At 37.8% G+C, this 14,672-nt stretch overlaps 1 protein-coding gene across 1 annotated transcript in view; it reads right to left on the reverse strand.

Moving 5' to 3' along the window:
* The window catches only part of zmym2 (zinc finger, MYM-type 2), a 124,398-nt gene that overhangs the window by 56,829 nt on the left and 52,897 nt on the right, over window positions 1-14,672 (reverse strand). The window contains exon 3 of the mRNA XM_028800564.2: window positions 3,634-3,919. Coding sequence (XP_028656397.1) covers window positions 3,634-3,919 — 286 coding nt within the window. The remainder of the gene's footprint in view (window positions 1-3,633; window positions 3,920-14,672) is intronic.

Consider the following 14,672-nt stretch of genomic DNA (forward strand, 5'->3'; position numbering starts at 1 on the left):
ATTTAACCAGGGGGTCACTGGTAGTGCAGTTACTGATGTTGGAGCAGCAGAGAGAGAGCACACGGCCTGAGGTACACCTTTCCTGACAGTGTGGCTGGCACGCTAATAGATAATGACACACTCAAACATAGTTACTGGTTACTCAGAAAGTTTAGTAAATTAGGGATGATAGTGCTAAACATGGAGTTCTTCGCTTCAGACACTGGATGACAATTTTTAGGCCTATATTTACAGTATCTTCTACAGATAGATTACTCTTGTGTACAAGCAAACAACACTCTTCAAGTAGTCGAGCACCTCATTATCACTAATGTGAGTGAGACAGATATGTAGTCATTCAGGCAGGGTATTTTGCTTCTCAAATCTTTTTTGAACCATATCTTATTAATCTTATCTTATTAATATTATTTAATACTTTTTGAGAGAATGCAAACCTCTTTACTAAAACTAATATATAACGTTATTTAGGTGTTTGTGTTACAGAGAATTCTATCATAATGGTTTTTTTTTTTATTATCCACTTCATTTTGACCAAGTTGATAATTTTTCATGTATTACCATAATCCCATTTTATGTTTACTTGTTAGATTCCTTGCTTCTAGTATTTTGACCACAATTCTTGTAGAACTTTGGTATTAGCATTATTATCTTCTGGGTATTGACTTCTGACCTACATGTTTTGCATTCTCTGTAAGAATGCCTCGAGTTTACTGATATCATAAGTACTGTTGGATACATCCTGGTCTGCAAACCACCAATGAGCTCCTGAACTGCAGCATTGATTTAAATGCACATAGATTTCTTACTGGATTTTGTTGTTTTCAATTTTTGATTGCATGTAGGAAGTAATTGTACCACTGCATGGTCCCAGTTCCCTTGAGATACAAAAAGTATAGCGCAGTATGAATTGTTTATTGTGTAATAAAAGCATCTCCGTTTTCTCAATTCTAGCTGAACACTTACAAGGTTTATATTTTTCATTAGTATGTCAAGTTGGCAAGTTTAAAACTACCTAGAATAAAAAAAATAAAAAGGAATTTGTATGGTTGTTTTCCAGTGAGATGATTAACTGCACCTTCAAAATATTTACTTTAGGGAAGATGTATACCGTATACAAATCTAAATTACAAAAGACAACTCTCAAGGAGAATAGAATGGCTTGAGGTTTACAACCAGAGGTTCTATAATAGAACTGAATTTAAATAACATAGTAAAATCACCAACTGTTCATATAAAAAATATACTGTCTAGTTTTGTTGCTTAGTTCAGGGCCCTGTCAGAAAATAGTAGGTGAAGTCCAAGTGTTACACAAGTCTGACATATCCTAGCATAACAGAAAACCGAGGCGACAGTGTAATCCTTTTTAGTAGTGCGCAAAAGTAGTAGTTCTCCTGGATTATTCCTAAAAGACTGCTGACTGGAAAGAAACAATCCTGATAGCAAAGCATGGAAAGAGTTTCTCCTAAAGCATCAACCATCCCTGCACACTTCTGTCTCCTTCCTTTCATGCATTTCTGCTTGTGTCACAGTTCATGCATACGCCTAACAACAGCATGTTGAAGATTATAATTTTTAAATACTGCAGATTTGTATACAAAACAGATGTAGCCGTATCACAAAACTGACACAGGTTCCCCATGTATTTTATATGATTGTCGAAAAAAGGTAAAGTTAGCACATAAAAGTAAATATTAATGAGCTGTATTGATTATATTTTTAGGGCTAATAAGCAAACTCTGCCCTCTGTGACATGAAGTAAGAAAAGTTGGAATGTTTACCCATTCCAGGACAATATTCGGTCTAGGACTGAATTTTACATCTAAATTGTCCAGCATTGCAAACACACACAAAACAGTGAAACATTTATGCACCACTTAAAAACCATCACGTAAACAGCAATTGCCTGTCAAACAATTTCATAACACTTTCACTCCAATTTAAGGTCACAGAGAACTGGTGTCTGTCCTAGAAGTATCTTTCCAAAACAAATGCATCAAATCTTCTTTTTGCTTATGTTTACTAAACTCTGTATTGCCAATTATTCAAACCAATTTTCAAACAATACTGTAAAGAACTCCACAAGGATAGAAGCTTGTTTTTTTTCTCTTCATATGTCAAGCTGAAAAAAAAAAAATCAGAAGGAACCACTTTCTTCCAAATGTCGGGAAACTAACACCTAGTTTGATTGCTTGGATTTAGGTATGGATGCAAAGTTTGAAAACTTACTCTTCCAAGATGTGCAACTGATGTAACCAAAGAAACCAGACACCTGAAAAATGACACCGATGATGACTATGGTGCAAACATTCCATTAAGTACAAAATAATATTGCATATAATTCAAAACGTCTCATGGTCTAATCAATATTAGGTGCAAGTCAAAAGACACAGATACACTTGCCATATAAAAATTTTCTTATAATTAGGTTTTGTAGGAGACTGACATGCATAAAGCATTGGCATGTCATTTTGAATTTTTGAATTTAAAAGGCTTTCTAGGTGCAGAAAATTGCATTTGATTTTGAAAACCCGTGGTTTTTTCTGCGTGGAAGGAGACAAAGGACTTCCTTTAAAAGATTTTCATGAAGAAATGGTGTTAATCGTAATTAAAGGACAAAATAGGCCCTGCTCCATTTTGCCAGGCTTTCAGTAACAAACAAGGTATTTCCTGCAAAAAATAAACTTAACTGATGCGCAAAGCCAGTTGTCCTAACCCATCAGCATATCTGAAAGATTTATTTTAAATTGCTGAATGGTCTTGCAGATAAACCAAAATTTTGCCAGCTTGTCTTCTAAATTTCATCTAATAATAAGAGGTGTTAATCAAAGATGAAATAAAATATCTGGAGACAACTATAGATAAATGAACCTAAATGCACAGTTCATTTTAAAACTTGAACCTTTTCATTCTGACAGACAAAATAACACTTGTATAAACAGGTACTGGCTCTGTAACTGGAAGAGACCTTGATCCAATAACCAAAGGCAACATTTTACCTTAAAACTAGCTGAATCTGTCTCATTATTCTCTTTAGAAAAGAATGCTAACACACTCTCTTGGACCAAGAAAGCATTTTGGTCATGGAAGCTACACTCAGTAACCTTAAAACTGGACACCCTAAAATTCTTTAAGATCCACACTTTTAAGCTCAAGTTTTGTACAAACAATGATCAGACAGAGGGAGCCATACTTCAATAAGGGTATTTTAATACTAAAATGCTTGTGCCTGAAGGAGTCACAGCTTTCTCTACCACATGACAAAAGACAAGGTGGAAGCATAAAAGTGAGTGAAGTACGACAACATTACAGCGAACAAAGATGTAAGGTCTTCTAGGCCTAGGAGAGGTCACAAATGAAGTCGTCGATGTGTATTGCTACTTTACTTGTATCTATATAGGTTTCCACATACTGTGTGTACTGTAACTTTATATTTCTTGTGAAGTATAGGACACTGGCTGGGTATAATTAAAATATAGGATAAGTACACTGTGGGTTAAGGTTCTGATCTGTGTAATAATATACAATGGAACATTCAAAGACAGTTTGCAGAAGAAGAAAAAAAATTCTTTGTAAGGCAAATTTTTGCTAAACAAGTCGAACACTCAATTTAGAATCTGTAGAATAAATTCTTACTTTTTGCACATGGTACAGTTTTTCTTGGGAGCCGGTTTATGAGAAAATGCTGACAAGCATGTTGTAGAACAGAAAAGATGGACTGATCCTTTTCTCTGGTATGCTGTCTGCCCTTTTCTTAAAGGTTTTGTACAGTTTGCACATGTAACCTTTACTGGTTTTGTGGGCTGCTGAGATGCTGGGGGTGGAAAAACAGATTTTGGCAATGAAGCCACTGGAGACATAGAATCAACACCTGGTTGCTTCTGGTTTCTTGGGAAGGAGGCAGACTGAGATATCCATGAATCTATAAAGATAAAAAAAACAGGTTTAATCTATTGTTTATTGCTTTTAAAAATTGTTTTAATCCTAGCCTTCACAGAAGAAAGAAAGAAAATGGTTATTCAGGTCATTTAGATTATTTCTTTTACAAAGACTGGGGGCTTCGCCCCCCCTACTCGCTTCACTCGCCAACCCCCCGTGTTTGGTTTTCCAGATACACACTTAAGATTTTTTTTTTTCTTTGAATTGTGGCTATTTCATTAGTTTCACTTTTATTTCAGAACTTCTGTAAAAACAATATTTGGAATCTTTGGAGTCCCAATATGCTGAATCTTTTAAATGAGGTCAGTGAGACATGTGTTTAATGACTTTGTACCATAATTCAGGATAGTTTGTTTGGAATTTTAGCACAGAAAAAATGATCTACATCATCAGCAGTTAATTTTTTTTACAAAGTAACCAATACATGTATGTGAGGTAAACCACGTTTTTGAAATTCTCTGACTTAAACTTCAAAGCCTTACAATATTTACATACTTCTGACATATCACCTATGTCCATATATTCAATCTCTATTCGCCTTTTCGTTATTTCTCCGAGTAATCATTTCTCTTTTTTTGCACTAATGTGATGTTTACTTTGTTCTGACACGGTCATTTTTTTTTTCTGCTTTCATATTCTGTATCTTGCTCAGCATGTGTCTTTTATTTCTTGCTTTGTCCTACTTTTTTTTTCCCCCAATGACACCTGGTCCGTGACGATTATTTTCCCTTTATCAAATAATAATTTGTTTGCGCTACTGTGAACTTTACTTTCTTTTTTTTTATACTTTCTAAATTTTCCTACTTTCATATTCTTTAACTTTCTGGATGTGTATCACGCCAATTTTTTTTTTTTTTTTTTTTTTTTTTTGAGCCTTTCGAATTCCACTGCTTTCATAATCTCTAACCTGCTCTGCATGTGTACAGCGGCAGCGTTTATGAACGTCTTTATGAAGTTCCACTTTGTCTTAATTCTGAGCCTGACTGGACATGCTTTTTTTCAATTCCACTTGTTCCGGGCTGATAATTACTTTCCTTATTTTCTGAATTTGCACCTAGATTATTCTTTTTCTTTTTTGTTCTTTTTTCTCTCCCAACGCTTTTGAGTCTCTTTTCTCCGCGCTGCTTTCTTCTTTGCTTAGTCATCGACGTTTCATAGACGACTGAATGTTTTTCTGCCTGTGGTCTTATCTGATATTGGTTGTAAGTTGGGCATGTCTTGCAAGAATCTCATGTTCTACGTCCCTGTGAGACGGTCCTGGGTCAATCACTTGGCACAAAGTCTCATGTTTAAGGTCCCCGCGAGACGCTCAGTGGCCATTCTCTTTTGTCTTGCGGGTCTTTTAGGTGTCTTCCGTGATCTTAACATGAAGATCACGTCTCGTCTCCCGTCTTTCTCTCCCAGGATTTTTTTTTTTTTTTTTTATAATATAAGAGAGATTAGTTATAGATTGAACGAAAACAATAAATAAATCTGATAAAACCCAACCAATGACCAATGCTAGAAAAACTGATCAGTATAAAAAGCTTCATAAAATGTTATTACTAAAATATAAAAAAAAAAATAATAAAAAAAAAATGAAATTTTCAACACTTCAAAAGTTAATTGTTAGTCATAACTGAATGCAAATAAGGGTGACTTCTGGCCAACAAAAAAACAATCGCATGCTCCTGCACAGGCACAAACTGTATATCTGCATAAACAAAATTATACATATACATAAACAAAATTAGAAGAGCTAAGCAGGTTATAACTTCCCCTTTTGACATGAACAATGTATATCAGAAGATTGAGATTTATTCATAAGTGGTCGTTAATGTGGTGTAATTGTGGGAGGCATCCTATTACTCCTTAATTTAATTGGGAGGGAATTAAATGCGTTTTTTTTTTTTGTTAACTTTTTTCCCCCCAAAGAGACTACACACATCAAAAAATGCAATAAATGCTGCTGAACCAAGTTTTTGTTTCTCATTGAGACAAGTTTCACGCCATCATCAAGCTTGTAGGTTTGGAAATCTTTTCTAGTTCCCAAAAATAGTTTTGAAAAAGAGGTGACAAACAGATTTTTATTAGAGCAAATATGATAATTAGTCTAAGTTAAGGTACCTTTCACACTGTGGATTGACATGGTCTCACAATGCACACTGTACTTTTATGATTTTATTTTATGAAGATTCTAACCATTGATCTAAGGTCTGCCATATTTTATTCACAACAGAAAATAGAAAACATATCAAATGTTGAAAGTCAGACATTTTACTATTTCATGAAAAATAGCTTTTTTGAATTTGATGACATCTCAAAAATGTTCAGACAAGGGCAATAAAAGGCTAGAAAAATCAGTGGTACTAAAAATAAACAGCAGGAGAACACTTTGCAACTATTTAGGTTAATTGGCAATAGGTCAGTAATACGATTGTGTATAAAAAGAGCATCTTAGAGATGCAGAGTCTCTCAGAAGTAAAGATAGGCAGAGGTTCACCAATCTGCAAAAAACTGAATATGACTGGTGGAACAATTTCAGAATACAGTTCAATGTAAAAATGTGAAGATTTTGAATATTTCAGTACATAATATCAAAAGATTCTGAGAATCTGGGGAAATCTTAGTTGCCAAGGGAAAAGGCCGAAAATCAATATTGGAAGCCCATTATCTTCAGACCCTCAGATGGCACTTCATTAAAAACAGGCATGATTCTGTCATGGAAATCACTGTCTGTGAACACAGTTCTCTGTGCTTTCCACAAATGCAAGTTAAAGCTCTATCATGCAAAGACAACATGAGTGAACATGATCCAGAAACGCAGCAGTTTTCTCTTGGCCAAAGCTCATTTAAAATGGACTGTGACAAAGTGGAAAACTGTTCTGTAGTCAGACGAATCAAAATTTAAAAAATTCTCAGACTGGACTAAGGAGGAGAGGGACCATCCGGCTTGTTAGCAGGAAACCACAGGCTAAGGAGAAATGGGGCATCAAAACGTAGGCCTGGTCAAAACTGTAATAAAATTAACCTCTTATCCAGTTGCATAAAGTATTTCTTCACAGACCTAGAAGATTTCTGTCCCGCCCTCCCATTTTTAGTTGTATTACTGAATAGTAAACAGATCTAGTATGAAATTTTATAAAGAAGCCTATGACACCAAATCTAGATCTGCATGCCTAGCCACAAAAAGACCACCCTGCAAATCATTCTGCCATAAGCACAGCATACATTCAGTGGTTCAGTAAGCACAGATAATCATGAATTAATACATTAAAAATTTTTAAAAGGAAAGCACTACTGTCAAGCATACTATTGCATGGTTGATTCTGCAAGCTCCACTAAAATAATATTAACCATGTAGTAATCATTTACTTTCAAGATCTTCAGAGCCTTGCACATCAATGGTATACTTACTTCTTTTGAACAATTGTGTTCAAATTACAACCTCTCACAAATACAATTCAATTACATGCAAGTCAAGGATTTTACTGAAAAGTAATAACCATATCTTCTCCATAATGCTGGCAAAGAAAGCAGTTCCAAAGTATACCATCGCTTCTGTAAAAATACATATCTAAATACCCTGTGAACTTGGAACAGGACATTAAAATTAAACTTTCAGATAGTAAAAGGAAATCAGTCATGCATAAAATACATTCTCTCTTGAGGTGATCAAGATAGTAATTTAATTACCTCAAAAACTTATCTTGCATACCACCCAATTTGGGCAGTCAAAAACTGACCCTGAATTAGAACATGCAGTTCAGAGTGCCTGCTGCCAAATATACTGGTAATGCCACCACTTTAAACTTTAAAGACAACAATTTGTATGCACTGATCAAGCAGCATTGGATTTACTAAAAACCCACCTCCTGGGGCAATATCAGATTGAGAACCAAGGTGTACTACGTCACCATCTCATTCTCGTCACCTGTAGAAATCCTAACTTGTCTATTATTGCATTACAGGGGTGAGGAATGAACAGAACATTTTTTTTTTTTTTTTTTAATTAGCAGTCCGACAAGGATTCTTGGTGTAGATGTCACATACAAATGAACACAGAGCTTTACCCAACAGGTGAAGAGCTTAAAAGGAAATATAAAAGGTTAAGAAGGTGGAGAATAGAAAACAGTTTATGACTCAAAGTGCTGAAAATTGTACTGACATGGAAGACAAAAGAATAAAAAAAGAATCTTTTAAAAAAAATAAAAATAAAAAAAAAATAACACACTTGACAAGAAAATGAAAGAAATGTGAACTTACAGTAATGCATAAAACTTGGAGATTTTCAAAATTTCTAAAGATATATATTTCATATTAAAATACATCAATATGAAAATTTAACTGGCAATCTTACTGTATATGTGCAAACTGAAAAATCATATTACTGTATTTTCAATTTGAAAATAGTTTAATAACAAAATTACAGAACTGTATTGTACCAATTGGAGCTTTACTGATTTACAAAATGTGCGCTGTATTCCTTGCTGGTGGACTGAACTAAAAATTGGGTACTATGAGCTACACGTGGTTAAAACTGGTTTCAAATACAGCATTTTGGCACAATGTATTTTGTACAGCTTTTCCCCCCCTTTAGAAAGGTTTTTTTGATGGCTTTTCACAAAAGCACAGTAAAAACACAAGAACTCACAAAACTCCCTAACGCATTTAACATGAACCGCAGGGAACTACAGGGGACCCTCCAGATTTATCTGGTGGAAAGCAAAACGCGGTAGGTGGCCCTACCTCTTAGGGGACCACCTACAAAACATATGGTACATTCAGTTAGTAGGTCAATCACAAACACTATACCTCAATGTAAAATCCGAATCTGCAAACACTGAATGTTTCACTTGTTAAGCTATTGAAGTCAAACTACCGTTCATTAGTATAACCAGCAACTGAAAGCACACATCATATATTTAAAATGGTACACTGAAGAAAGTAATGCTGTTTCACAATTATAAATGTGTCTGTGTTGAGTACAAATAATGAGAGCCCAAGTCATATTATAATTTTTATTTTGAACACAGGCGTAAGCAAAAAAAGTCTGATCACTCACACAAGATACCTAGAAAACCGCAAAACAAAGGCTGTTTAACAAGAGTTCTGAAATAACAGATTAATGTAAAACTGACCAAGTTTAATTTCACACAAGAAGCTTTAGGACAAATGTAAAAGAGAGAGGGACAGATTTGGGAAACACCACAAGTTTCTGACCAAAACTGCCTTTTATTCAAATGTACAGCATTGTGGGAAACAACTTCTTTCATGTTTACATTCAATGTGCCTGTTTTCGCAAAAAAATGACACATTTTGAACATACAGTGGAAAGGAGTTTTTTCCTCTCCATGGACGCTTTCCACATTCTTTGGCACTGTCCAGCATTGATCACTTATCAACAACATTGAATATTGAACTTTTAGTTTCTCCACGAAAGCAGGAGAAAATTCTTCTCTCAGCCACCACTACAGATGACTTGGGTTAAATAGCATTTTATAAAAATATAGCAGTTTTGGGTAGAGTATTTCTTTCAAATATATTGTTTCCGTTAATATCATTAGTAAGCAACAATTAATCTACAAGATAATAAAATGCTAAGGTCTGTGTGTTTCCAGTTTCTCAGAACAATCTGATTGGTCAGTTTGGCTTTAATGACACAATGAAAGAGAAAGTGCAAGTGTGAGATGCATATGGAGGAGTAAAGGCATATTAGCCACGCAAAGAGAGTCATCTTCAAATACACCAAGTATAAAACCAGACATGAGGCAAGAAAGGTGTTTCTCAAAAAATTGAAAGAGTATGAGACGCAGGTTTTACTGGAACACGGTCAAGAGAGGGACCTCCAGTGAGGAGGAGTGCACACATAGACAAATAGGTAGGAAAAGGTGTTGAAGGTACATGTTGTGCAAGAGATAGATGAGTAATAGCAGATTCTTTTTAAATTATTCTGAGACAGATACTGTGGCTACTATCTATATATATAATTCACTAAGCCGCCGACAAGCAGCCACCCATGGAAAGCACGCCAGAAGGGGCGTGGATTCACTAAACCGCCGACAAGTAAGACGCCAATGGCGCACGCAGGAAGGAGCCACACCCACCAACTCTTAGACCATTGGATACGACGAAAACTCGCAGAGCCACGCCCACCAACTCGGACGCGACGCCTGTTTGTCTGTGCCACAGTCCACTTGCAGCTCTGAGCCACGTTGACTTTTCATTAGTCAACCTCAGTGGAACCTTGGTTCACACAGAGGCAGCACCAGAGTGAGACAGAGGCACACACAGGCAGCGCGAGAGAGAGCCGCGCACACACACAGGCAGCGCCCGAGAGAGATGGAGGCACACACACAGGCAGCGTGAGAGACAGAGCCGCGCACACACACAGGCAGCGCCAGAGAGAGATGGAGGCACACACACAGGCAGCGCAAGAGAGACACATAGGCATACACACAGGCAGCGCGAGAGAGAGAGAGCCGCGCACACACACAGGCAGCGCCAGAGAGAGACAGAGGCACACACAGGCAGCCCGAGAGAGAGAGCCGTGCGCACACACACAGGCAGCGCCACAGAGAGACAGAGGCACACACACAGGCAGCGCGAGAGAGAGAGCCGCGCAATCCTTTAAAACTGAGGTTAAAACACAATGAAGGAAGCAGTCTTTAAAAACCAATAAGCCCTGTGCCTCTTTTTCATTAGCATCTTACCTGCTTCACCGATGCAGGCCCTGCAACAGTCGAGACGCTCTCTCACCAGCTGACCTTCTCTGTGCCTGACTCCACTACTGTCAGTCGCCTGATTATAAATGGCCTTTTGAAGGGGAGCTATGGACACACTATACCACAGGAACACATTGCCTTCGAGCCTGCTCTCGCTCACTCTAATGTACCGGCTTTCTCTCTCTCCTCACTCGCTCACACACTGCACAGGGGAGAAATGCCCGCAGCACGACTCCACCCGGAAACCGTTTCAGCCACACTTCCACGCCCCTCGCTACGCTGCGAGTGCGATGATTATTTATTTAAAAATGGCCTTTTGAAGGGGAGCTGTGGACCCGCTATACCACAGGATCACCTGTGACATTGCCTTCACATTGTTTTCCTTTTATTTATGATCCTGTCGGGCAGATCAGACACCCAGGCAAACAACACTGAATAATCAATAGCTGCAACCACTTTGCCTGCCCCAACTCCTCACCTGAGTCGGTTTCGTCTGTGTTCAGCAGTGTTTCCCAAACTCGGTCCTGGTGAACTCCTGTGGATGCAGGGTTTTGTTCCAACCAGATTCCTAATCATTAATGCCGGTAAAACTCATCCGGGATAAATCATTTTTTCAAACGCAGCCGTGTAGCAGATTAGTCTAGCAGGATGTAATAATCCGAAATGAATGCGCGCCCTCGCGCTGAGTGAAAAGCCAATGTATATTGAGTCTAAAAAACATGATCAGCAAGTCTTTGATAGGCTGCAACAAAATGATGAAAGAACGGGCGCATTTTTTTCACACAAGCTGGGTGGGTGGGTGGGTATTAGTTAATTAGTTACTCGAAGGATTTCAAGATTTAATATGCACAACCGGTAACACTGTAAAAGTAGCCCAAACCAGAAAAGACGGCTGGCAAAAAGTGGCTGACAAATTAAACGAGTGTGCATTGTACTTACTGAAAGCAGTATTACGAATTTTGCAAATGTTCATTTTTTTCCCTCTGCTTAAAAACACTAAAAAAGCGGCGTGATTATGCAGCGTATACTACGCCGCGGGTTGGTATGCACCGTGTAAAACAGTTTGTTTGTCGCGGATAATTTGCCTTATCCTTTAACACGAAGACAATTTCCTGTTAGATTTGCCTTTGTGATGACAATTAACTCTTTTAGGGCAAATTTTTTTTGTTTCTTTTCTCCCAGGGCTGAATATTTTTCCAAAAACTAACTTTTTTTAAAAAAAAAACACAAAGCAATTGAAATCAACCAAAAATATTTACTTTTGACAAATGTTACTGTCTTGCATGTTGTATGAGCCTGCATACTCTATGATTTCACATACATTTTACACAGCAAAGTCCTGCAAAGCCTGATCTCGCTCAAAGCAGCCAATTTCAGTCATTGCCACATTGCACTGCTTACAATATGTGTTGCTTTGGTGCCTACTTTTCAATTGTCTGTTGCTGTACTTTCTCACATATATTGTTAGTGTGTACTGTAGAGAGACAAGTCACCCGTTTGCCATCGTGCCATGCCACTGCCACCAAGTTTTCTGAATAAAACTTTGCAGCAGCATGTACCTATCATCACGCGGCATAACCTGTCCAAAGCCACCAGGGGACAAAGCACGTTTGGACCAATGCTCTCTGAAGTTATATCACCAGTTCTGTCCCATCTCTATTTGTAATGCCACAGCGCGCTTCATCTCGTCTTTTGTTGTGGGTTTCCACTTTGAAAAATGAGAATGCGATGCAAGCGCAGCCCGCGATTCAAAAAATTTCTCTGCCTACCTGTTTGTCTCATCTGACAGTAGCTGAAAAGCAGCATCAGGAGAGAGCAGCCTGAAGTAGTTCAGCAGCTGGTGATCTGTCGTGTCCAACAGCAAGCCATGCCGTCTTGTGAAGTCCGGTAGCCCACGGATCAATGTCTCTGTATTCCTCCCACGCGAACTTTGCCGTAGATGCATCGGCTGCACGAATTGTTCAGCTGGCAGCGGATCAGCTGGTGTGGCATCTGCTGGTGTCCGATCAGCTGATGCCGGCTTCTCACTCTCTTGTTCGATCTCCTGATCGCTGTCAATAAAATCCAATTCTGAAAAATCAGAGTCCGACTCCGCGATAATGCGCAAAACATGGTCTGCCGAGTGTTTTCTTTTCTGCACTCGCTTCGCTCCCTTGTGACATGTCGATGCCATCTTGCCTTTGTTTACATTTCGCAACTCACGCACACGCAAGGATTAGTTGCCGAGTCAACGAGTCTAGCATTCCTCCAAGCACAGAGGGAATGCCTGCGACGTGACAGTGAGTTTTGTCGCCATTAACAGCTGATTGTCGCCCTCTATCCCTCTGTCGACTTTTGTCGACATTCGCCCTCAACCCCTCCTGTCGACAAAAGTCGACATCCGCCCTAAAAGAGTTAATAAGGCACAGGGCCAAACTTTCAAAAACATGGCTAGCGGGTCATACGCTCACACTGATTACGTCCCTGCCCATTGTACACCCCCTCCCCTCGGTACTACCATGGTCGGGTGACTTGGTGGATTATATATAGAAAAGCAGCCAAAACCGCAAACAATCACACGTGCATGTGGACTGTGCAAAGAGGAAAACGACTCAGGTGACGAGTTGGGGGTAGGCACATGAAATGTTACTTTCCTTGGTGATTTATTACATTACCAATTTTTCAAATGTTAATTTTCTCCACGTGCTTTAAAATCATTAAAAAAGCGGCCGCGGGTTGGCTAGTACTATTAAAAAGAGCAAGCCACAGCTGGTATAGAATAAGGTTTTTACAAACACATTTTTGAAGGATGCAAAATATTATCTACTCATCATTATTGACAAAATTCCAGAAAATATTGTGTTACCTTTTGAAAATATCACACACCCTTAATGGGAATTTGGGAGTAAAGCATCATGCACTCACACTGCATTGGGTATTTGCATTTTCTTTCAATGTGCCATCGTTAATTACATATATTTTATAGTAACCCTTGTTTCCCATTCTCATCTATCATTTTTTTTTTTTTTTTTTTAATTGTTAACATGCAGATTACAGGGATTGAAGACACAATATTTGCATTTCATTTTACATTATTGATTTCTTTCTTTCAAAAAAAAAAAATACGGCATTCACATAAAGAAAATTCTTATTTATGCTTGACTATTTAATGGATAGTTCAGAACTTTTCAAGTCAAAACTATTTTTCTACAAATTGTATAAAAGAATGTCAAAACATTGTGCTCTACAAAATATAGAGCCTGTTCTTGCGGCTTAAATTAGGGTATACGGGGCAACAATGCAAATATGGAGGGGAAAAAGTTAATTTGCAAGGAAAGAATGTTCCACTATTGATACACATGACAGCACATACATATTGTAATACAGCATACCAATGTCATTCCTGAAAAATAGATATCTACTGTATGTTTGTTAGATTCCAGGTGTGTTCTTCAGTTCATTGCCTGTCTCCTACTGTAGAAACTTTTCATTGCCTGGGGCAAGGATCATGGCTTCTTTCCAGACTAGTGCAACTGAAAATCTGTGGCCACATCTATCCAGACATTGGTGTTAGCCCACTACCCTCCAAAAACATAACTTTTTAAAAAACATTTATAAACATGTAATATTTTTAATTCATATGTTCTACATTAAAAAATGTAATTAATAAAAACTACTCTTGGCAAAAAATGTAAAATGTGACAGTTTTCCTAGATGGAAGTGGAATGTGATTTTAATCACATCTGCTGCAGAGACTCAGTTCTCAAACTCTTCATGTTCAACGTTTCTATTTGCAAGATCAGTGGCTTAACATTTGCCTTTGTATATGTCTGACTTTAACCTGGTTGTGTCATATATATCAGCCTTGGTACAGCTTAAATACAGTGAAGTGTTTTACTAGTTAACTATTAACAGCATTATTTTTGCCTTGTTAGCTTGTAACTAGTAATGTTCCCCTGATGTGGTAGAGGTCAGGCAGAGCCACTCCCCCTTCATCTCACTCACTGTTCCGGCTTTAATCTGAATATTATTCTGCAGAGTGAGAATGTCTTC

This window comes from Erpetoichthys calabaricus, chromosome 4 (genome assembly GCF_900747795.2).
Source record: "Erpetoichthys calabaricus chromosome 4, fErpCal1.3, whole genome shotgun sequence".
In the NCBI taxonomy this organism is placed as follows: Eukaryota; Metazoa; Chordata; class Cladistia; order Polypteriformes; family Polypteridae; genus Erpetoichthys; species Erpetoichthys calabaricus.